At 40.0% G+C, this 25,806-nt stretch overlaps 1 protein-coding gene across 1 annotated transcript in view; it reads left to right on the top strand.

Moving 5' to 3' along the window:
* The window catches only part of Ap4e1 (adaptor related protein complex 4 subunit epsilon 1), a 57,275-nt gene extending 35,752 nt beyond the window's left edge, over positions 1-21,523 (top strand). The window contains exons 14-21 of the mRNA XM_038330831.1: positions 1,083-1,385; positions 2,885-2,999; positions 6,036-6,159; positions 13,832-14,090; positions 15,328-15,849; positions 16,514-16,698; positions 18,427-18,584; positions 20,976-21,523. Coding sequence (XP_038186759.1) covers positions 1,083-1,385; positions 2,885-2,999; positions 6,036-6,159; positions 13,832-14,090; positions 15,328-15,849; positions 16,514-16,698; positions 18,427-18,584; positions 20,976-21,136 — 1,827 coding nt within the window. The 3' untranslated portion in view covers positions 21,137-21,523. The remainder of the gene's footprint in view (positions 1-1,082; positions 1,386-2,884; positions 3,000-6,035; positions 6,160-13,831; positions 14,091-15,327; positions 15,850-16,513; positions 16,699-18,426; positions 18,585-20,975) is intronic.
* The last annotated feature ends 4,283 nt before the right edge of the window (positions 21,524-25,806 follow it).

Genomic DNA, 25,806 nt, shown 5'->3' with positions numbered 1-25,806 from the left:
TTTTGTTGTTGTTAGTTATCTTCCTTTGGACTTTTTAACAGACAGATTATCACTGTAGCCCTGGTTGGTCTGAGACTCACTGCTGGTTTGCCTGGAACTCATGTCAGTCCTACTGTCTGAGCCTCCCAGGTGCTAGGTTTATAGGCACTGATCTTGACTCCCTCCTCGCTCACTCTTTTCCTCCTGTTCCGAGCAGCTCCATCCTTGCGGTCACCTTTGAGCCCGTCTTTACTTTCCTTCTTTGCTGCTACTACTAGTATGCTAAAGACATTTCCTGTGTAGTAAATGCCACCCAGGGAAGATTTTATATTCCTTGAATTATATTTATAAGATAATTTTATCATTAATAAAATGATTGTTAGAGCAGTCCTGGATGTTGCTTGAGTAAGTTAGATGTGATAAAAAGAAAGAAAGAAATATATGTAGCACGATCAATATTCTTTTTTGTTGTTGTTGTTGTTTTTTGATTTTTTTCAAGAAAGGGTTTTTTTGTTTAGCACTGACTGTCCTGGCTTTGTAAACGGCAGGCTGACCTCGAACTCCACCTGCCTCCACCCCCCTAATGCTAGGATTAAATGTGTGTGCCACCATGCCCTGCACATGGTCAGTGTTCTTGATGTCAGTCCTGGGGACTGTCTTTGTCATTGTCAAGTGATGCTTATCTAGATGTATGCTCTGAATCCTCTCCACAGTCTCTAAATTACACTGTCTAATGATAAAAACTAGAAATCTGTGCTTTATAAGAGACCTTAAGAAATACTACAAATCTGGATTTTGTAAAATCTTACTCTTGTTAACATATGAGACCTACCTGTTTAAAGTCTTACTGGAAAATAAACCAACTTCTAACTGGAAGTTCAGAAGATGCTAACCTATAAAGGTAATTTACTTTATGTATTGCTACTGATGAGTTCCAGTTCTTTTGTATTGAGGATACCGTTCTTAATATAATCTACAGTGTTTCTTTAATACTGTTCATCATAAAGTTCTGTTTACTACAGATAGAAGTTCATTCTAGCAGTAGGTCTGACGATGGACCTTTCCAAGTTGGTATTTACATGTAATCACTGTGTTTATTCCAGGTGTTAGGAGAATATTCCTACCTCTTAGGTGAAGAAAGTGCAGAGGAAGTTATAACCAGGCTCTACAAGTTACTTATGAGTGACTCCATTTCTTCAGAAACAAAAGCCTGGTTGATTGCTGCAGTGACCAAGCTGACACCCCAAGCACATTCTTCTCATATAGTTGAGAAATTAATCCAAGAATTCACTGTGTCTTTGGATACTTGTCTAAGACAGCATGCATTTGAATTGAAGCATCTGCATGAAAATGTGGAACTTATGAAGACCTTGCTTCAAGATACTCAGAATTGTGAAGACACAGTGGTAAGAATCCTGTGTTCTATTCTGTTAAAATTGTTTCCTAAATAGAGTAATTGTATGATATATAAGAAAATATAAGCTGGGCGGTGGTGGCGCACGCCTTTAATCCCAGCACTCGGGAGGCAGAGGCAGAAGGATCTCTGTGAGTTCGAGGCCAGCCTGGTCTACAAGAGCTAGTTCCAGGACAGGCTCTAAAAAAGCTGCAGAGAAACCCTGTCTCGAAAAACCAAAAAAAAAAAAAAGAAGAAGAAGAAGAAAATATAGTTTCTGTAGCGTATATGATGAAGCTTGCAGTTTTTCTCATGTTAACAGGAGAGAGTTAGAAAGTTTCCATGTAGATGGAAATTTCTGTTCCTCCTGGTCCCACAGCCATTCAGCCCCAAAGAAACACACAAAGGTTACATTAATTATTAACTGTTTGGTATTAGCTCAGGTTTATTATTAACTAGCTCTTACCACTTAACCCATAATTCTTGTCTATGTTTATCCATGTGACTTGGTACCTTTTCTCAGTGAGGCATTCTCATCCTCCTTCCTCTGCATCTGACTGGTGACAGACTCTGCCTTTCCTCTTCCCAGAATTCTCTTACTCTGGTTGCCCTGTCTATACTTCTGCCTGGCTGCTGGCCAATCAGCATTTTATTAAACCAATACAAGTGACAGATCTTCACACAGCAGTTTCACTTAGCACTTACTCTAAATAGGAGCAGGAGAGTGTCTCGTTTGTAGCTTCTGATAGTTTTGAGATTGAGTGTCTTCAGCAATAGCTATTTACCGTCTACCTCTGGAAAACACCAAGGGCAGTAGCCTGTATGTTTTGGGAGTCTCTTGGACAACCCTGATCAGCAACTCAAAAGAGAGCTTCTCATGACGTTAAAGTTTTTCTGTGGCTCTTAGGGAAACCTTGTCAGCCCAGCTGGGGAATTTCGTTTTCTGTGTATGTGTATGATATATGTTGGAGCAGAACACAGGATGTGCAGGTTGGGCTGTGCCTAGAAGCTGAGTGTAGCTTAAGTGAGCTGAGGTCAGGTGACCACAGGGTACTGCTGGGTTGGTGTGCAGGATGTGGGTCCTAGTTCAAGCCTGGAACTTGGGGTTAAATGTGGGGACTGGGTCGAGTGTGGGGAAGGGAGGAGCAGGTGAACTCACCTGGCTAGCCACTGGAAAAGGGTGTGCAAAATATGACTGGGTGGAGAGTTTGGAAGTGGCCTGGGGAGGGGGCTGTAGGTTGTGAGCAGGTAGGGCAAGTCTTAGCAGAAGTCTAGAGGTTGGTAGTGGCACAGGAGGGGTGGCCAAACTAGGTGGGGCACTGGATGTGGGACTTAGGATAGATCTGGAGGGTTATGGAGGGTACAGTCAGGCTGACTAGACCCCGGAAAAGGATCTCACCTAAAAAGTTTAAAAGATACATGTGTCAAAGATATGATGGTACAGTCTAATCTTCCAAATACATGTTTTTTGTTTTTTGTTTTAAATCCTGGGTTTTGCTTAACTTGATGCAGGTGGACGCTTCTTTATCTTTTCTGGATGGCTTTGTAGCTGAAGGGCTCAGTCAGGGGGCAGCACCTTACAAACCGCATCACCAGCGCCAAGAGGAACAGCTTTCTCAAGAAAAAGGTATATTTTCATCCCTTCATCATCAAATGGAGTAGAGGGGCATGCTATTTGTTTGGTTTGGTTTGGGGTTTGTTGTTACTGAGACAGGCTGTGCTCACTCTGCAGTACAGGCTGGTGGAGACCTCAAGTCCTTTAGCTTTGGGCTCCCAGATAGTGGGCTACAGATGTGTCCCAACATACCTGGCTCAGGGCTTAGCTTTTAGAAACATGCAGTTGATACTATGGTCATGAAAGGAAGTGATTACAGATATTTATACTTTCTGCGGCTCTTCATTAAGTCTGCTTTTTATCCTGACCAGGGTTTCAGACTCGGGAAGGTTAGCCTCAAAGTATATTTGCTCCTTTAAAGCTTTTGATTAAACTTTTTATTAAATTTATTTAAAGTAATTTTTAATTGATTAAAACAGTACACAAAGTATTAGGTTTAATTATGGCATTTAAAAACAAATTTGTTGATTCTCCTACCACCCTCCACCCCCTTGGTCTTTTTACCCCCAGTAGCTTCCTTTCTGGTTGTGTGTTCTGTTGTGGGCCTTCTGCATTTTTCCCTCTCATGGGCCCCTATCTAGTTGCGTATCCTAGAGTCACACATTCATACACGTGTATACATAACACCAAAGACTCCGAATGAGAGAGCTCGCACTATTTGTCTGGGTCATCTTGCATACTTTAAAAATCTATACATTTTCGTGCAAATATCCTAATTTTATTTGTTTTACAGATAAGTAAAATGCACTACATTTACATTATCATTTGGTCTATTGACAGATGTCCAGGCTGATTCTCCTTGGTACTGTGAATGGAGCAGCAATAAACGTGGGTGTACAAGTGTATCTGTAGTAAAATTTAAAGTCCTTTGAGTATATGCCCCGGAGCAGTAGAGTCAGGCCCTCTGGTGGTTGTATTTTTGACTTTTTGACTGGTTTCCATAGTGGCGAACTAATTTTTAGTCCCACCTGCAGAGTCAGGGCCCTTGTCTTACCACATCCTCACCATCCTTCGTCCTTGCTCATTTTCTGACTGGATTGAGACTAAGTCTTGAAGTATTTTTAATTTACATTTTCCTGATGGCTAAGGATATTAGAGACTTTTTTTTTGAGACAGAAACTGTTTATGTAGCCCTGTGTCTTAGTTAAGGTTCCTATTGCTGTGAAGGACACTAGGTTTAGTCCATTATTATCATGGAGGATGACAAGTAGGCAGCCATGGTGCTGCAGAAGGAGCTAAGAGTTTTACCTCTTGATCCGTAGGCAACAGGAAGTCAACTGTGACACACTTCCTCCAACTAGGCCACACCTCCTACTAGTGCCACTCTCTATGAGATTATGGGGGACAATTACATTCAAACTACCACACCCTGTATGGAATTCCCCGTGAAGACCAGGGTGACCTCAAGCTCAGAGATCAATTTACCTCTGTGCTTCCTGAATGCTGGGGTTAAAGGTATGAGCCGCCATGTCTAGCCAGGATGCTGGATATTTTAAAAGAATATTCCCTAGCCATTTGTGTTTTCTTCTTTTGAGAACTGTCTACTGCTTATTTGATTAGCACATTGTTGATTGGCAGGGTTTTTTGTTTGACTGGTATTTTTGTCGTTGTTGCTTAATTTTTTTCAGATCTTTATTTTTTCTAGATATTAACTCCCTGTCTGAAGTATAGCTTCTAAAGATTTTCTCCCAGTTTGTAGACTGTCTATTCACTAAGCTGATAGTTTTGTGTTCTATGAAGAAACTTATTAATTTTATGTAATACTTTGTAAATTCTTGGGGCTATTTCCTGTGCTATTCTTATCCAGAAAATCCAGATCTTTAAGTATATTTATAGTCTCTAATCTAATTTCATCCTTCTGCAGGTGGTATCCATTTTTCCAGCACCATTTGTTGAGACGGCTGTTGAGTTTTTCCGTGCATGTTTTTAACACCTTTGTCAAAAACTACATGACCATATCTAAGTGGTTTGTTTCTGGGATCTCTATTCTGTTCCACCGCACTTAGGTTCCAGTACCATGCTGTCATCGTCACTATGGCTGCATAGGAAAATTTGGGGTCATTTATTATGATATCACCAATAGTGTTCTTTCTCCTTAAGATTGCTTTGTATATTAATGATCTTTTATGTTTTTATATGACTTTTTGAATTGTTTCTTCTAGTTTTGGGAAGAATGTCATTGAAATTTTGATGAGAGTTGAATTGAACTCTTTAGGGTTTTTTTTGTAGTATATAGCCATCTTAAATTTTTTTAAAGATTTATTTATTTTATTTTTGCATACATATATGTATGGTATATATGCCTAGTACCTTCAGAGGCCAAAAGAGGGCATCATATCCCCTGGAACTGGAATTACAAACGTGAGTCACCATACTAGGAATTGAATCCAGGTCCTCTGCAAGAGCAACAAATACTCACAACCACGGAGCCAGCTCTCCAGATCCCACACATCCATTTGGGTGATGATGGCAGATTTAACCCTGCCACCCTGTCTCGCTCTTACTAGGTTTAGTCCTACTGTCGACCACAGCTTTGCACACTCTGTGCGACGCTTGTTGTATTCCCCTTGTGTCTAAAGAGGTAGATTTGCCAGGTAGGTTTAGCTAATTGCTTTTTTGTTTTGTTTTTGTTTTTTTGTTTTGTTTTGGTTTGGTTTTTTGAGACAGTGTTTCTCTGTAGCTTTGGAGCCTGTCCTGGAACTATCTCTTGTAGACCAGGCTGGCCTTGAACTCACAGAAATCCACTTGCCTCTGCCCCCAAGTGCTGGGATTAAAGGCATGCGCCACCACCATCCAGCCTACTTGCCTTTTCTAACTGAATTCTTTTTAACTTTTTAGAAGAGATAAAAATAAAGGCTAGTTTGTCTCTGATTACCCTAGTATGTTCAGACTTAAGTCAGTGGCAGCTGCTTTACTCTTACTGTACACATCTGGAAAATTGTCTCTGGATTCAGCCTTTTAATTGTTTCAATAGTCAATAGAATCTCATAAGTTTCGTTCTTATGCTTTGTTTTAAATAAGAATCTCTGTTACTGTTTTAAACTATAGTTCTCAATTTTGAACCATATGGACTATCATTTTCGTCATCTGGCTTCACTGGACGACAGTCACCTGCTGGCATTTCTCTGGGCTCAGATATATCTGGAAATAGTGCTGAAATGGGACTGAAAGAGTAAGTTTCTTCGTGATTGAGAATTTGGTGAGCCCATCTGCTCTGCTTTCTGCTTGTATCCTCAAGATTATTATTTACAGCCAGGCAGTGGTGGTGCACGCCTTTAATCCCAGCACTCAGGAAGCAGAGTCAGGCGGATCCCTGTGAGTTCAAGTTCAGACTGGTCTACAAGAGCTAGTTCCAGGATGGGCTCCAATAGTACAGAGAAACCCTGTCTCGAAAAAAACAAATAAACAAAGGTTATTTTAGGATGACTTACAAGAAGTTTTCATTTTCAAATAATGCAAAAGAAGAGACATATTTCTGACTATGTGTTTAATATCATTGAAAAGCTCCTAAGAGCTATAGTCTATATGAGATTTTGTTTTATTTGCTTCTATTGATTGGTTTCAAAGTTCTGATGCTATATGTCTTAAACTTTAAGAGCTTATCCGCCTTCTAAGACAACATAAACCTTGTATAATATTCGTACATGAGGTTTAGAGAGATGGCCCAGCAGTTTAGAGCCTGGATTGCTCTTGCAGAGGATCCCTTCCCAGCATCACAATGGGCAGCTCACAACTGTCTGTAACTCTAACTCCAGGCCCCTGTAGGCAACCACATGTGTGTACTTATACACATACACATAGATACACATACACATTAAGTAAAAATAACAGACCTGTGCATAATGCATATTATTTTCATATTATAAAATTTGAAGCATATTGGAACTTATATATTAGATAAATATTAAGAATATTTTCATTCCTTATTATTTGTCATGCGTCTAGAAAATATTTTTGTAGTAGAAGAATGACAGATACAGAGATGAACATGAAATAAGATGACTGACTGCCTTTGTCTAAGGAGGCTCTGTTCTTTGCTCAGAATACTTTCAGAAGCTCTGGGGAGAGAACTTAGCACTTGCTGTACAAGCATGAGGACCTGAGTTCAAATCCCACACTGTATGGAAAACTGGAGTGGTTGTATGTACCTGTAACCCCTGCACTGGGTGGTGAAGACAGACTGTAGGAGCTTGCTGCTTAGCCAACCTAACCAAAGTGACAGGTTCCCATTCAGTTATGTCATAGAGAACAAAGTTAGAAGTAGGAGATGAAGGGAACTAGAGAGATGGCTCAGTGGTTAAGAGCACTGGCTATTCTTCCAGAGGACCTGAGTTCAATTCCCAACACCCACATGACAGTTTACAACTGTTTGTAGCTCCAGTGCCAGGGTGTCCCACACCCTCAGACAGACACAAAGGCAGGCAAAACACCAATGTACATAAAATAAAAGTAAGTCATTGTAATTTTATTTATTTATTTACTTATTATGTATGCAATATTCTGTCGGTGTGTATGCCTGCAGGCCAGAAGAGGGCATCAGACCTCATTACAGATGGTTGTGAGCCACCACGTGGTTGCCGGGAATTGAACTCAGGACCTTTGAAAGAGCAGGCAATGCTCTTAACCGCTGAACCATCTCTCCAGCCCCTGTAATTGTTTTTTAGATAGTGATAGATGAAGATATTTGACTTTTCCTCTGGCCTCTACATGCATCCAGATGAGGGCACACTCTAACACTGATGTGCACGACCCCACCAAATGTCTTCAGGGATTCCTTGTCCGTCTTGACAGTTGCTGACACAGTTGCATATGTATCTTATTTGGGGCCAGTTTTCATTCTGTTAAATATGCTTTAATTTTTATGATCTAATTATTTTCAGAAGCATATTGAAATTAATAAAGTGAGATAGTGTAATGAAGGGCATAGTGCAACCCTGTACACACTAATTGCTACTACAGTTAATTACCACCATCATTCTCATGCTAAATCTACCAAGTAAAATTAGTCTACTGATACGATGCTAAGTAATGAAAATGCTTTCTTTTTAAATGAACTTCATTTAAAAGAAGTCAAGGTCTAATGGGGGATTCAGCTCATTGGTGGTATGCTTGCCTAGAATGCATGAGAGTACATCAGTGGAATAATACAGTTATGATAAATGAACAATGATATGGTGCATAAAATTCTGTTTTTATCCTTTCCCTCCCTGGTCTAACATCCTTAATTTCTTTCCTAGACATTTAATTTTGGCATTCTAGGAGTGGTTTGTGGGTCTTGTTATGGTAGAGGTGATGGCTGTTAAGTATTTCAAACAGAACAGTGCAACAAGTAAACAGGTCACACATTATTTCAGATCAGGAAATTGTTGGTAACTGGCAAGCTGAATGTTGAAGTTAAGATAACAATTAGACTAGTAAAAGTGAATCACTTTTAAATATACAATTCTGTAGAAAGGGGTGCCAGCATAGCGAAAGGCAAAAATGACTGGTAACACTAATTTGGCCCAAGATGGTGGTTTGGTTTTTTTGTTTTATTGGTTGTTTTGTTTAGTTTTGTTTTCTAAAGATAGTGGTTTTTAAAGTCCCAAATGTTAAGTAAGAGCACTGGCTACTCTTCCAAGCACCCACTTGAAAGCTCACATCCATCTAGGGATCCAATGTCCTCTTCTGGTGTGCAGATGTACATGCAGGCAAAGCGTCAATATACATAAATAAATAAACTTTTTAAAATGTTTAGTCCTGATTGAGAGAAATTCCTGTCTTTACACAGGCTGAGACTTGCCCCTTCTCAAGTTCCCCATCTCATTGGTTTAGGGCACAAAGCCTAGTGTAATGAATAATTTGGGGTTTGAGACTTCTTTCTTTCTCTGCCAGTGGGCTCAGTCATGCAGCCTTGACTTTGCACCTTTGAGACAAACGGGCACCAGCTACCAGCTAGGGGAGATGAGTTCTGACTCCTACTCTGTAACTCAGTGCTAAGCGCATCTTACACTGAAAATGACCATAACAATTGACTCTTACAGTGAATCAGCTTTCCAGGTGAGACAGTTGCCCCTCTCTCTCTCTCTCTCTCTCTCCCTCCCTCCCTCCCTCTCTTTTTCCCCCCCCCCAGAACAACTTGCTCTGTAGACAAGGCTGGCCTCGAACTCACAGAGATCCGCCTGCCTCTGCCTCCTGAGTGCTAGGATTAAAGGCGTGTGCCACCATCGCCCAGCCCCAGTTGCTTCTTTTCTACAGTCCCTGGTAAACTGAGAATAAAGTCAAACCCAATTTAGAATTTCTTACATGTAAACCTGTTATTAAACAGTTCCTTGGGTGGAAATTCCTAGAGTTGAGATAAAGTACACCTATAATCTTTGGAAGATTTCTTGCCTAGAATTCACATGTATGTCTTCATGGTCTGATTTAAAATGATACAAAGACACAATATAGAAAACTATGGCTTATATAATGTTTCCAGATCTAGGCAATGATGACATATAAAAAGAACTTTTGCCTACTTCACCACGCGTGTGAAATGGCCACATGCATATTGCCACTTTTAGACTGTTGACTGAAACACTACAGGATTTATGTTGATAACAGGTGTGTAAGTAGATGAAATAATTGAGAAAAATCTGTAGACACCTGTGGCCCCTTCTCCCATCCATTTGCCTGTGAAATACATTCTGCAGTGGTATGTGGTGTGCAGAATGTTTTAGGAGTACCTTCTGCAACTGTACCGTGGAATTTTTTTTTGTTGTTGTTTTTTGGTTTTTGTTGTTGTTTAGATTTTTGAAGGTTTTTTTTTTTTTTGGTTTTTTTTTTTTTTTTTTTTTTTTTTTGGTTTTGGTTTTTCGAGACAGGGTTTCCCTGTAGTTTCTAGAGCCTGTCTTGGAACTAGCTCTTGTAGACCAGGCTGGCCTCGAACTCACAGAGATCCACCTGCCTCTGCCTCCCGAGTACTGGGATTAAAGGCGTGCGCCACCACCGCCACCCGGCTTGTACCCTGGAATAGAATGGAGAGAGAAAGTCATGTCAGTGACAGCTTCTGTGAGAATGACCTTTCAGGGTTGTCCTAAACTGGGCTAAAATGAGGGGTCAGAACTTCACACTCTTTGTGTGTGTGTGTGTGTGTGTGTGTGTGTGTGTGTGTGTGTGCGCGTGTGCCCGCGCACACGCGAGCTTGTGCATGTCTACTTTGGTGTCTTCCTTGATCACTTTCTCCTTTATTTACATAGACAGGGTCTCTTGCTGAAGCTCACTGTGGCAGTATCCATAGCCTGCTTTCAGGTTTCCTCTGTTCCTGCCGTCCCTAGTGTAGGGATTACAGCACCTACTTTGCTTTTTGTAGGGGTGCTGGATGTCCAAAATTCATTCCTCTTGCTTGCATGACAAATACTGTCTGCTGAGTCATCTTCCAGCCCAGGCTTTATCCTTCTGGTCATCAGTCACTGAACAGGCTTCACTGGGAGGAGCTTCCTCTTTGGTGAGTTCTGAGATGAGCTCTTCCTGACAGAAGTTTCCAGCAGCTGGGTCTAAATGGGGCAGCGTAGTACCTGCTTGCCTTCAACGAATGAAAACCCCAAACTAAAATTGAACCCTAAGTTTGAGTACTTTTTTTTGTAGATGAAAGAAATCTTTTGTTAAAGTAGACATGTAGGTAGTGTAACCACTTTGGTATTCACGCATTCCCTGAAGTCGCTGCTTCTGAACATCCTAGAGATGTTCAGATCCTCCCAGTGGTTCTTAGGACCGCTCAGATCTACCTGTGGAAGGACAACCAGGTTTCTTCTGAGGACTTACTAGTCAACTGGGGATTGTCTTTTAAAAGTGCTTAGAAAAACCATTTGATACTTGCAGTGGCTAGATTTAGATGTCAGCTTGCCACAACCTGTGAAGAGATTCAGTGGAGGAACTGTTTAGATCAGGCTGGCCTGCGGGCATATCTGTGGGGGTTTTCTTGATTGTTAATATAAGAAGGCCTATATTAACCAGTGTATGGTGTGCAGTGCTGCCATTCACTGAGCAGGAGAAAGTTGGGTGAGAGCAGAAGGGAGCAAACAGTATAGGGGCATTTGTTTCTCTCTGCTCCTCACTGTGGGTATGGCTGGCCAGCTGTCTCTAGTTCTGTTGCTGCAATTATGAGCTGTAACTTGGAATTGTATGCCAGATAAAGTCCTGCCTCCTATTGGCCAGAATATTTTCTCACGACAACAGAAAGGCAAATGGAACAGTATTTCTTAGTTTTCCCTAGAAACTGTGAGAAGCTGGGCAGTGGTGGTGCACACCTTCAATCCCAGCACTCGGGAGGCAGAAGCAGGTGGATCTCTTTGAGTTCGAGGCCAGCTTGGTCTACAGAGTGAGTTCCAGGACTATACAGAGAAACCCTGTCTCAAAAAACAAAATAAAACAAAACAACAAAAAAAAAGTGAAGAGAAACAAACCACTTCTTGTATTCTTTATTAGAATCATTTTTTTTCATTTCAGTCATGCACTGCTTAACAGTATTACCTCTTTACAAAATATAAAATATAATGACCTATAAACCAAATGGTCATGGTTCTAACAGATCACAGGGAATGATAACCCGATAACCATCTACAACTAGCAGGGTGGATCAGCAGGTAAAGGTGCTTGTTGTCAAGAGTGATGTTCTGAGATCAATCCCCAGAATCCACATGTTAGAAACAGAGTACTGACCTCCAAATATGTACTGTGTACACACAATAAATAAATATATATAATTTTTAAAAAAAATTTAAAAATCAGTATATTTTTGAATTTTTAAGATTAATTTTTCTATTTTGTAGTATAAATTTTAAGTGCTACTTTGAGCCATGACAGTGATGACTAACGAGCTAAGATGCTAAAAATGGTGAAGTTCACGTAGCTTTAAGTGTTGAGTACAGTTCTTCTCCCATCCCAGCTTTGGGAGGCGTGCCTGGCAATGGAAGCAGTGCACATGTCAGGTGTTCAGTGTGATGGTGTACATTTGCAGTGAAATGGGTACTTTTGAGTTAATTAACAGATATAAGAGCAATAGCGGTGACCTGTGGCTGTTCAGTCACTGCTAACTCATGGACTCACAGCTGTAACTTCGACCTGTGAATCCATATCTATTTAAAGAACGTTTATGTGTGGATGATTTTCTGAGTGTATGTCTGTGTACTGTGTGTATGCCTGGTGCCTCGAGGTCAGAAGAAGGTATCGGATCCTCTGGAACTGGAGTTATAGATGGTTGATTGTAAGCCACTAAGTGGGTGCTGGGAATCAAATGTGGGTCCTCTGGAAGAAAGAGCAGCCAGTAAATCACCCTCCTAATCACTAAGATAGGTACCTCTCTAGCCCGAGTTCACAATCTTAATTTGGTCCTAGATATCTTTTTTTGTTTATTTTATTTTTTATTTATTTTGCCTATATGTCTTACCTTGGGATTTTTGGGCTGAGTTTCTGCCTTTGAACCAATACCTTAAAAAACTCAGCTACTAAAAAGTTTCTAGGGGCAGGTGAGGTAGCTCAGTAGGTGAAGGCACTTGTTATCATGCCTGATGACCTGAGTTCCACCCCATGACCCACATGGCAGATATGTGCCGCATACACAAAATATGTAAGGAAATGTAATTAAAGAAAACTTCGGGGCCATTCAGATGTCTTAGCAGGTAAAGGTGCCTGAGTTCAGTCCCCAGGCCCTCATGGTATAAGGAGAGAACCGACTCCTGCAGGCTGTCCTCTGGCTTCACACATGGGCTGTGGCACCTAAATAAAACGTATGGCATATAAATGAATAAATGTGATTAAAAAATACAGAGAAGAGTTTCTAAGCCTCTTTTCCAGGCTAATCAATATCATTTTCAAAAAAATCAAATATATATGGTTAGTAATCACATTAATAAAATATTTTGGATTAAAAACAAATTTATATATTGGTGCATATTTGATGTTTTGCTTTCAGTGGATTTTAAGATGAATTTGCTTATGAATTGCTGTTTTATAATTGAGGTTGGATTTCCTTATGTGACTAAGATCTTTTATATTGGGCCATCAGAGTTAAAGGTTAAGGTGTCTTTGAACAGTAAGTAGAGAGGAGCACATCCACAGCCCGTCTCTTCTTTAACTTACTCAAGTAATTAAATTAAAATTAAATGGTCTGAGATTTTTAACCAGATCTAAAGTTCTGGTGCTTTAAATTATTGTGCTTGAGGGAAGGGGGAAATTGGTTCTAATAAAAATAAATTTTAAAAATCTAGGATTCCAGGCAGTGGTGGTAGCTCATGCCTTTAATCTGAGCACTCGGGAGGCAGAGACAGGATCTCTGTGAGTTTGAGGCCAGCCTGGTCTACAAAGCGAGTTCCAGGACAGGCTTCAAAGCTTCAGAGACTCCCTGTCTTTTTCTTTTGTTTTGTTTTTGTTTTTCAAGACAGGGTTTCTCTGTAGCTTTGAAATTTGTCCTGGAACTAGCTCTTGTAGACCATGTGTCCTCGAACTCACAGAGATCCTTGCCTCTACAAGAATCCCTGTCTTGAAAACCCCCCAAAAATCTAGGTTTCCTTCTCAACTATAAGATTAACATAAAAGCTGTTTTTTAGGGCTGGAGAGATGGCTCAGTGGTTAAGAGCATTTCCCGGCAACCACATGGTGGCTCACAACCATCTGTAATGAGGTCTGGTGCCCTCTTCTGGCCTGCAGGCATACACACAGACAGAATATTGTATCCATAATAAATAAATAAATATTTTTTTTAAAAAAAAAAAAAGCTGTTTTTTAAAAGATCATACCATATGTGTTTTGGGAAAAAAAAAATGTATCAAGGATCTACCTAGTCAGCAATTATTTAAATTGACTTGTTTGCTTAATCTCCTTAGGACAAGTAGCTTAAAGCTGGAAGGTATAAAGAAATTATGGGGCAAAGAGGGCTATCTCCCCAAAAAGGAGAGCGCAGCTGGTGATACAATGGAAGTGCCGCATGTCCCTGGGGAGGGTGCGACAATGGAGACTGTCAGCCAGGCCTCAGCCAGAAAAGACCAAGCTCAAAGCCTCACCCAATCTACAGAGGAGAAAGAAAAGCAGTTGTTGGCATCCTCACTGTTTGTTGGGCTTGAACCAGAAAATACAATCAATTTGGTAAGTTGTCTTTACATTCCTGTAAGTATCTCTGCTCTCTGCTGGTAGCAAGAACTGGATTTCATCTGTACACGGTGTGAGGGAAATGCCTCCTATAGTTCTCACAGCCATCTTCCTTCAGCTCCAGAGCTCAGTGACATAGCTTTGGTTTTTTTAATTTTATTTATTATGTATACAGTATTCTGCAGGTATGTATGCCTGCAGGTCAGTAGAGGGCACCAGATCTCATTACAGATGGTTGTGAGCCACCACATGGTTGCTGGGAATTGAACTCAGGACCTCTGGAAGAGCAGCCAGTGTGCCCAACCTCTGAGCCATCTCTCCAGCCTCAGTGACATAGTTTTTATACCACTGAGGTGACAACATCCAGTCCCCTTGAGTAAGTTATCCTCTGAAGTCTAGTCTGCTAACACAGGTCCAGGGTCCACATAAATTAACAGGAATGACCAGTGTGAATGAGAGAATTCTCTGAGGGCCAGGGGAATGATTGGAGATTGTCAGTAATAGTGGTCTGTCTGTGGGCTCTGCTTGCATAGACCTGATCAGACTGTTCTTCATTTAGGTTAGTGGTGGCAAATTCTATGGAATGTTTTTCTTCTGTATTTTCTGGTCAGCCTCTGATTTTTGTTATTGAGGTAAAACCAATTTTTCTTCTTTGCTTACTAACATAGATCATGAAATCAAATTATTATAGATTATTAAAATACAGTTTGGGTCCCCTTTGTAGTCAGGGTAACTTAGGAGTCTATAATACAGCTCTGAAAACAAAAACAAATCTAGGTTGTCCAGTTTCATAATGTAGTAAAGGATACCAAACAACATTTTTTTAAAACTACTACAACTGAGTTCTGACCTTATTTTATTTCCTTTTCTAAGTTTATGGTTTTTAAAAGTGTTTGTTTTTGTTTTTTCGAGACAGGGTTTCTCTGTGTGACCACCCTGGTTGTCTCTGTAGACCAGGCTAGCCTCGAACTCAGAGATTTGCCTGCCTTTGCCTCCCTACTACTGGGATTAAAGGCAAACACCATCATGCCTGGCAGTTTATGTTTTTTAAATTAGAAGTAAAATTTAGCTGATACCTTTAAGAATTTTAGGGTTTTACATTTTACTTATCTGAGTTTTGCCAATCTTTGCTTTACAGATTCTTAGTGTTGATATATTGTTCATTTAAGATTATAGAAGATATTTAAAGCTCATGACTAGTAAAATAGTTTCTTCTTATATTTTATTATTGCAGTTGGGAAAAGTAGACCTCGTGTCTCACAAGTTCAGGAGGAAATCAAAATTCAAGGTTGCCCAAAGTGACAAGACACCCAGTGCTCATAACCCTGCCTCCTCCACCCTCAGCTCTGTCTCAGCTGTGGCCTGTGGGGATGACAACTCTCTGAGTGCTTTGAATAGAGGGGACACTGAACTCAGTGTAGAGCTCTTTGGTTCTGGATCTTTGTCAGAGCTGTCCTCGGTTGAAAAACTCTCAAGTGTCAGCTCACCTGCGCCTTCTTTGTTTGCTGATAACAACATGGAAGTTTTCCACCCCACTTCGTCCTCCACAACTTCAGCTGCAGCCTCTCTGTTGGAAGAAACTCCGGAGCGTGGGCACTCAAGTCCCATGGAAATCTGTAGTAACGACACGGTGTCAGTGTCTTCTTACAAAATTTGGAAAGATGATTGTTTATTGGTGGTCTGGGCAGTCACCAGTAAGACTGATTCAGAGGTGACAAATGCTAAGTTAGAAATTTTTCCTGTGGAAAACTTCAAGGTAAGACAATGGGTAATTTATCTTTTCTACCTTAAGTAAATGACACTTACTTAGTGTTTCTGCCTTTGCCTCCAGCACCTTATGAATTTGTTCCACATCCTTTCTTCCTTAAATCAGGGCTCAGGATACACTACTCTAAAGAAACAAAGGAAGCCCAATAATACTGTATTTGACAGGCCATAGATGTATAAAGTGAGTTTCTGTAGAGCATAATGAGGAAGGTAGGTGGTGCACACCTGTAAATCCAGCAGTCAGGAACAGAGGAAGGAGTCCTGTGAGTTCCCGGACAGCCAGAGCTACAAAGTGAGACCTTTGTCTCAAACAAAAACGAATATAGGCTTTTTTTTTCTGGTTTTTTCGAGACAAGGTTTCTCTGTAGCTTTGGTGCCTGTCCTGGAACTAGAAACCCTGTCTCAAAAAAAAAAGGTAGGAGCTATGGAATGCTTGCTTAGCGCACAGACACTGCTTCCCGAGTGCTGGGATTAAAAGCATGCGCCACCACAGCCTGGCTGTTTAGTGAATTTTTGTATGTTGTTTCCATAATGTCATTTGTCAATTTCCCACATTAGTGTACTTTAGTACTTTATCACTTAAATAGAAGTTTGCTACCCGTATAACATTATAATGATGCTTTCCTCGGTATGTTTATTACTTTGATTTACAGATCATTGAGCAACCTGGATGCTGTTTGCCTGGGAAGGAAAGCACCACATCTTTTCAGTATGGTGTGCAGATGGAAAGCCCCTCTGTAGAGGGGACTCTCTGTGGTGTTATAAATTACCAGATGATGGATGCACATTCTCTTCAGTTGAAATTTTCCATGAACTTATCATTATTAGATTTTATTAGGTAAATACCTTCTGGCATGTTTAAGTTATTCAACCATTATACCCTATCCCCCTTTTTTCTTTCTAACTAGAGACAGTATGTTAGCTATTAGGAAATATAAGAATTAAATATTAGGGGCTGGAGAGATGACTCGGCGTCTAAGAGCACTGACTGCCCTTCCAGAGGTCCTGAGTTCAATTCCTAGCACCCACATGGTGGCTCACAACCATCCGTAATGAGATCTGGTGCCCTCTTTTAGCCTGCAGGGATACATGGAGGCAGAATGCTGTATACATAATAAATAACTCTTTAAAATAAAGAATAAGTATTATATAGTCTTTGGTTAGAGAGATGACTCATTGGCTCCCAAGGCTTCCAGAGGACTAGAGTTGGGCTCCTGGCACCTGCACCAGTGGCTACAACTGCTTGTAACTCCAGTATCAGAGGATCCAACACCACACCACTCCGGCATCTGTGGAGTTTTTGCATACACATGCTCACACACAAACATGTACTATATACACATAAATAATATTTTTAAAACCGAGGGAGGTTGTTTGTTTGGTTTGGTTTTTGGAGACGGTTTCTTTGTGTAGTTCTGGCAGTCTGGAACTCACTTTGTAGAGCAGGCTGTCTTTGAACTCACAGAGATCCAACTGCCTCTGCCTCCCTAGTGCTGGGATTAAAGGCATGCGCCACCACTGTCCAGTTTAAAAACCTTGTATTCTTACAAATCAGGCATGGTGGCTAATGCTTATAATCCCAGCAGTCAGAAAGCTGAAGCAGGAGGATTGCCACCTGCTTAAGCATAGTGAGTTCTAGGCCAGCCTGGACTACAGCCCCTTTCCACCTTATTTCATAATTTGAAGAAGCATTTTTTATATATATATATATATATATATATATATATATATATATAAACACAGTTTTCTACATAATAAATTCTGTATCTTTAAATGTAGGGTTTTTAACTATACAATCAATATGTACTTATCACAGAAATTCAAATGTTATAAGAATATAAATAGAATATAAAAGTTAACTGGGTGGTGGTGGCACACACCTGTAATCCCAGCACTCGGGAGGCAGAGGCAAGCAGATCTCTGTGAGTTCAAGGCCAGCCTGGTCTACAAGAACTAGTTCTAGAACAGGCTCCAAAAAACAAAATAAGTAAATAAAATAGAGAATATAAAAGTTGTCTATAATTCATCCCCTAAATGTTCTTTGCATTCATATAATTATTTCAGTGTGTGTGTGTGTGTGTGTGTGTGTGTGTGTGTGTGTGTGTGTGTGTGTTTACAGAGTCTTAAGTTCTTTGGCTAATTTATTTAAAGTTCTTTATATTGATTATCTTGTATATCACTTTGGCAGAAATTTCATTATTCCCCAAATTCAAAGTGTGTGTGTGTGTGTGTGTGTGTGTGTGTGTGTGTGTGATAGAATAGTTTATATTTGAGAATTTGTGAAGTTATTTGGTAAAATCCTGTTGGAGGGATTAATATCTAAAAAGAGACAAAATTGAATGAATTCTTGAAAGGAAAAGTTCAATTTAATATCTTCTGCTATAGTAACTTCATCAGGTTGAAAGATAATGCTCAGTATTCTAATCATACCTGCTTTAAAAGCATAAAGCTCTTGGAACTCAAATTTATCATGACTATATTTAATTTCCATGAGTCATATAGAATGTGTTTGTTCAGCATCATTGTGTTCTTAACAACATAAACTAATTTTTAAAATTATTTTCAGGCCATTAAAGATCTCAACTGAAGACTTTGGCAAACTCTGGTTGGCCTTAGCAAATGATGTGAAGCAAACTATAAAAATATCAGAGCCTCAAGTTGCCTTGGCTTCTGTCCTAACAGAGCTGCAGCAGAAGCTGGGACTTCATGTCATTGATGTCGTAGGTGTGTAGAATTATGAAAAGGCAGCCCCATGTAAATATGGATTTTCTTTCAGGTGTCATGCTTCTTAGAACTATGCTTCTTATCACATGTATCTTTAAGATAAGTGTCTTAAAGTGTCCAGGCTGTATTAAAGAATATTTGATTTAAAAAATTACAGTGTATAATTAACTATCATTTAGCTTTTGTTTTTCTTTTTAACACTTTAAACATTTCTCCATTTGTATGGAGTAGGCCTCAAATCCAACCAGAAAGTGGTTGATGACTCTCAAAATAGTTATGTCTTTGTTGGATCAGACAGCACCTCTAGCCTGGAAGATCAATATTACCATAAGCAGTGTCCACACCTGAGACCATGGACGCCTTTCTCCCCAGCATCCTGCTGGGTCTCTTCTAACACATTGGTTGCTAACCACCAGGGAGGAAGCTTCCAGATCAGCTTCAGCCTTATCAGTGTGTGACATCCAAAGGGTGTTGTGTCTTCAGTAATATAATAGTCTTGCTGCCTAGTTACAGTGAGTCCTAAGCAATGTTACCAACCTCCATTGCTTTGGGAGCCTCTCGAGCCTCCTGGTCTGCAGCTGCTGTGCTAATAATATTCTACTCCTGGCAGCTGGGTTTAGAACCATGTAGTGTCTAGCAATAGAATTCTCTATCTTTGCAGGATACCTCTGTTCCAGGTTTTAAGAAAATTATCATGTCAGGCATGGTGGTGCACCCCTTTAATCCCAGTGTGGGGAGGGGTTCTAGTCCATCCTGGTCTACAGAGCTAGTTTTCAGGACAGCCAGCATGCTCACACAGAAAGGAAGGAAAGAAGAGAGAGAGAAAGAAAAGGAAAATTGTATCTTTCAGTTTGCCTATAAAGCAGTAGGTTTCAATGTGGGTTTTTTCTTTTAACATTAATTTTGGTTAACCTTAGTCATTCTGACTGGGGTAAGATAAAATCTGAAAGTAGTTTTAATTGACAACTAAAGATATTGATCTTTTATATATATATATACATATATATATATATTTCTCAGCCATATGTATTTCTTTTTATGAGGACTCCATTTAGTTCTGTGTTCCAATTTTTAATTGGTTTGTCTTGATCCTTTTTGTTTTGTTTTTTGTGTATTCTAGAAAGCAGTAGTGTCCAGATAGGATTTTTTTAACCTATTGTATAGACTGCCTTTTCACTCGATCGATGGTGTTCTTTGCTGTAAAGAAGCTTTTAACTTTTATGTGGTCCTTTTGGTCAGTTTCTGTTCTTTTTTTAATATTTATTTATTATGTATACAGTGTTCTGTCTGTGTGTATGTCTGCAGGCCAGAAAAGGGCACCAGACCTCATTACAGATGGTTGAAAGCCACCATGTAGTTGCCAAGAATTGAACTCAGGACCTTTGGAAGAGCAGGCAATGCTCTTAACCGCTGAGCCATCTCTCCAGCCCCCCAGTTTCTGTTCTTTATGCCTGTGCTACCGAGGTCCTGTTCAGAAAATCCTTTTCTGTTCTTATGTGTTCAAGTGTATTTCCTACTTTCTTTGTCATAGTAAGGGTATCAGATCTTAAGTTGAAATCCTTGATGCAGTTAGAGTTGAGTTTGATTCAAGTTTGTAGTAAGGATCTGATTTCATTCTTTTACTCGTAGCTGCCGTTGAGACCAGCACCACCTGTTAGACATACTGTATATTCTCCAATGTGTATTTTTGGCTTCTATGTCAAAATTTGGGGGATTGTAGGAACATGGCTTTTTTCTGGGGCTTCAGCTTCCATTGTATCGTGTGTGTCAGTTTTTATGGCAGTGCTGTGCCGTTGGTGAGAGTAGAGTATTGAAGTCACTGTGTTGGGTTTAATCTGTGGCTATAGATTTAGTAGTAGTTCTTTTATCAAATGGGTTGCACCTGCATTGGGTAAATTTATGTTTAGACTTGTGATGTCCATTTGATGGGTTGTTCCTTTAATGGGTATAAAGTGACCGTATCATTTCTGACTAGTTATTATGCTATTAGTATATATTACGCTGTATACATTTTAGTATACTACTATTTGTATATATATATGTATATATATTATATTTTATTAGCGTGTTACCAAGCACTTGGGGCACTTCCATTTTTTGTCGGATATGAACAGTGCTGCTGTGGATATAAATGTTGAAATACCTGTTGATATTCTTTCCCTCAGTTCTTCTGATCATATACGTAAAGTGGAATTATTGAATCATATGTTGTTGTTGGTTTTTTTTGATAAATTAATCACCAGAGAAATACCAATCAAAATTATGAGATAGCATTTCATACTTGTTTGGAAGACTTAAATATATGTACTTATGGCCCATTTGTAGATAGTCTTAGAGGAATGTGTTGAAGTCTATTTTATTAAATAATTTTCCCTTCTTGTTCTATCGCAGGCAATGAAGGGCTGTTGGCATGTAAGCTGCTCCCCTCCACCCCGTGTGTTCTGCACTGCCGAGTGCACGCTGACGCGGTGGCCCTGTGGTTCCGGTCCTCCTGCTCTGCTCTTCCAGACTGTTTGTCGTGCCACTGTCAGAAGGTGATGGAGACGTCCTAGCAGTGCTCTGTTCGGTTTACTTTCTCACATAAATGGTTTACATTTATAAACTTACCAAAGTACAAAGAACTCATGGTACTTCTGATGGAAATGGGGATTATTGTAAGGTTCGGTTTATGCGTTTTCTTCTTGATTTCTGATAAGGATGATCCCCAAGAAACTGTATCACTAAACTAATTTTTTTACTCAGGATTGTACAGTATGTTTGGGTCTCCCCAAATGACCTAAGCTAATGTTATAAAATGTAATGATTTGTATATCACTTAATGTGAAGGAACTGAAAATATTTATTTTGTTATAAGTGTTTTATAACAGGTTTATTCTAGCATTAACTGATTTCTAATAAAGCCGAGACTCAGTTCTCCTCTTTGATGCAGGGACACATGAGATTGGCTTTGGAATGTGGTGTTTGTTGTGGGAAACGGTGTGCTCTCGGTTCTGTTTTTCTAGGTCAGTGTTAAGCTCAGACGGCCTAGCACATGCTAACGGTTGTAGGAGATTCATGAGCATGCTGGGTATTGAGCAGATCCAATATGCGTTTTTGGGTTTTTTTACTTTTTAACTTGTTATACTTCATTTGAAGTAATTTGGCCATAAAGTACGTCTGTTTGCTATTAGATCCATTTGGCAATTAAATTCTGTGACCATACTCTAAATGGTCAATTAATTATTCATGACTCTTAAAACTACTAGTATCCCGTGGATGTAGATGCAGTAGTAACCATGTAAATATATTGTTTTCATGTTGTATTTGTGCATATAAGGCCTCTGTTAATAAAAGAAGATGTTGTGCCTCGTATGTATGATGGGCCAAAATCCTGAGATTGTATATTAACTGAAATAGTATTTTATAAAAACTTATGGTGCTGTGGGAAATATTTATTTTACCATTTCTGGTACTTCACCATTGAATCTATTCAGGTAATACAACCTTTAAGTCATTGCATTAATTATTCTAGCTCGCAGGACAGGCTGTCTCCCAGGTCAGGAACTCTGGGTTTAGCTTATCTCAATATTAGCTGATCAAGATGCTAATGAGGCAGTAGATCTCAGTCATCTGTAGTTAGAGCAAAAGAAACATAATGTTTTTTAAATTAATTTTTAGGTTATTCATTTTAAAATGTAACATTTTGTTAATTTCTCTTTTAAAAACATACAGTTAGCTGAGTGGTGGTGGCATATACTTTTAATCCCAGCACTCCAGAGGCAGAGGCAGTAGGAGTTCTGTGAGTTCAAGATCAGCCTGGTCTACAGAGCAAGTTCCAGGACAGCCAAAGCTACACAGAGAAACCTGTCTCAAACCTGCCTCCAAGAAACTCACAAAAATTAAGTAAATCCACAAGTAGATAAAAACCTGCAGTTAAACCTTGCTAAAAGAGCAATAGGTGACTAGAATTTCCTGTGAATCGGGTTTCTCCCTTTGAGTAGAAAACCAGACACATTATCAGCCTTAGCACTTTCATGATAAAGGGATTCCAGAGCGGCCAGCTCCATGTGGCCTTTCAGCGGCCTCCCCGCTCCTTACTCAGCCTCACTCTCGGGGCAGAGCAGGGCAGCATTGGTACAGGAGACGCTCCGTGGTGTTGCTCTCAGGTGCTACCTGAGGTTGGATCGGTTGGGGAGGGATGGGGTACAGTATCTAAACTCACAGGAAGAGCAGCCCCAAGAGATCATAGTTTTGTTTGTTTTCTGCTACTTTGTTACAAGGTCTGCTCATGAGAGCAGCAGTAATTGTCATGAGACATGCTTGACCTAAGAAACCACTTAATAGTGCATGTGTGATGGTAGGTTTGGGGTTCAGGGGTAATTTTAGATCTGCCAAAGGGAACGTGGTGTCACTTTTGTTCTTTCTGAACCCACTAAGTAAAATGTAAGGTAACGGTGTCTACTGAAATTTTTAATATGATGTTTACAACATTTATGAATTTGAAAACTAATGATTATAATAGAAAAGAGTATATATTTAAAAACCTTGGGCCAGTATATATTCTATCTAAACCCATTGGAGTATGTTCTGAATCAGGCATCATTAGCTTTTTTGAATTGTAGGAGATATGATCATAAAGTAGGGAGAATTTTAGATCTAGTCTCTTTACTTTATAACCACAATTCAGCCAATAAAGGTAATAGTTGGGAGAAGAAGGGCTGTGTGCTTCGTGCTAGGGTGGATTGGCAGTAGGCATGAGGCTGGGGACACAAAGGAAAACAGGAAAAGCATTGAGAGTCATCCCCAGAAGGTCAGCAGAAAAGCTGCCTGGGTGTGAGAGGACCCTGTGTTAGTCCTGCCAGAGAAACCAGAGGAGAAGCTGAGCAGTTAGTGAGAGTTCATGTGCCAGGCTTGCCAGGCGCTACATTTGCTCTGCAGGTGAGTGCTAACAAAATTAAAATCCTAAAATCCTCCAGGTCGAGTGTGTGAAACTGCAGTATTTTAATTTCATTTTACTGTTGGTTCTTTTATTTTCTATGGATAACCATGGTCTTCATCGCATGGTAAGCCACTAGAAGTGCACTGAATCTATTCATGTGTCTTTAAGCTGTTTCCTTGTCAGAATTTTAGGGCAGAACAATGCAAGTGAATAGCAACTTAATATGCATTTTTTTAACTTTGTTTTGGCATTGAACTCTGTAATTTTAAAAACTTCAATTGAATGTATAATAAATATATATCTATGCTTTTCTGGGTCTATTTCTTCTTTATAATTTAAGTAGATGAAAATTATTTAATCAGTATATGTATATATATATTCCTAAATACATAAAACCAACTTGCTCAGTCTGTATCATGTTACTTGTACTTATGTTCTTGCATGTGTGTTGTATGTACTTGTTTGTGTGGCTGTGTGCATACAATCATGTAAGTGTTCATGTTTCAGGGGCCCGAGGTCAAGATCAGGTTTCTTCCTTACTATCTTACAAGTTTTTAACTTTTTTAATAATATGAATTAGGCCTGGAAGTTGTGGCTCTCACCTTTAATCCCAGCACTCAGGAGACAGAGACACTTGGATCTCTTTGAGTTCGAGGCCAGCCTGGTCTACAGAACGAGTTCCAGGACAACTAGAGCTGTTACACAGAAAAACCCGGCCTGTGTCTAAGCCAGGCAGTGGTATCATATAGGTAGACTTTTCTGTCCTACCAGCCAGCTCCCAAATAACCACACAGAGACTTATTATCATGGATGCTCAGCCTACAGCTTAGGCTTGTTACTAACTAGCTCTTACATCTTAAATTAACCCATATTTCTTATCTACATGTTGGTACCTTTTTTAAAAATATTTATTTATTATATATACAACATTTCTTCCATGTATACCTGCGTACCAGAAGGGGGCACCAGATCTCATTACAGATGGTTGATGAGCCACCATGTGGTTGCTGGGAATTGAACTCAGGACCTCTGGAAGAGCAGTCAGTGCTCTTAACCACAGAGCCATCTCGCCAGCCCCGGTGGTACCTTTCTTCATCACAGCACGTTCATCTTGTTTCTCCCCTTGTCTTCTGCTGACTTCTTTATCCTCACTCTCTCTTTTTCCCTGTCTGGAAGTCCCACCCGACCTCTTCCTGACTGGCTATTGGCATTAACTCTTTATTTTATTTTATGTTTGATATTTATTGAGCTCTACCATTTTTTCTGCTCCCCTCCCTGCCTTTTCCCTCCTCCCTTCAGCCCTCCCCCAAGGTCCCCATGCTCCCAATTTACTCAGGAGATCTTGTCTTTTTCTACTTCCCATGTAGATTAGATCTATGTAAGTCTCTCTTAGTGTCCTCATTGTTGTCTAAGTTCTCTGGGATTGTGGTTTGTAGACTGGCTTTCTTTGCTTTATGTTTAAAAATCACCTATGAGTGAGTACATGTGATATTGTTTTTCTGTGTCTGGGTTACCTCACTCAAAATGGCATTAGCTCTTTATTAAACCAATGAGGGCACACATCTTCACAGTGCACAAAAAGACTGTTCTGTAACACTGGTGCATGCCATTAATCCCACCAGCACTTGGGAGGCAGGGGCAAACGGATCTCTGAGTTTGATGCCCGCTTGGTCTACAGAGCAAGTTCTAGGACAGTCAAGGCTACACAGAAACCCTGTCTAAAAACAATAACAACAAATAGGATGTATTTATCCATAGGTTCTTGGTGCCAGCAGGTCAGGTGAGGCATTGGTTCCCCTGGAACTGGAGTTAAAGAACAGATGGTTGTGAGTGCTAGGAATAGAACCCAGATAATCTGCAGGAACAAGAGCTCTTAATGGCTAAACCATCTCTCCAGTCCCCCCCTCCCCCATCTTGTTTTTTGGGACATGGTTTCTCACTGAACCTGGAGCTCACTGACTTAGGCTGTCTAGACCAAGAGAATCTACTCATCTTTCCTTCCTTGGTTCTGGCCTTTATTTTGAGATAGGGTTTTATGCAGCACAGGTTGGCTTTAATCTCCTTTTTTTCCCCAAGTGCTGGGATTAGTCTATACCACCATGTCCAGCTAATTATTATTTTTTGATTAATTTTTTCAATGTTTATTTTATGTTTTGCCTGCGTGTGTGTGTGTGTGTGTGTGTGTGTGTGAGAGAGAGAGAGAGGGGGGGGGGTTCCCCTGGAACTGGAGTTAGAGGCAGGTGTGAGCTGCCATGTGGTTGCTGGGAATGGAACCTGGGTCCTCTGGAAGAACAGCCAGTGCTC

This window comes from Arvicola amphibius, chromosome 5 (assembly GCF_903992535.2).
Source record: "Arvicola amphibius chromosome 5, mArvAmp1.2, whole genome shotgun sequence".
Classification (NCBI taxonomy): domain Eukaryota; kingdom Metazoa; phylum Chordata; class Mammalia; order Rodentia; family Cricetidae; genus Arvicola; species Arvicola amphibius.
The sequence above is the reverse complement of the archived record's forward strand: the minus strand, read 5'-3'. Positions and strand labels throughout refer to the sequence as shown.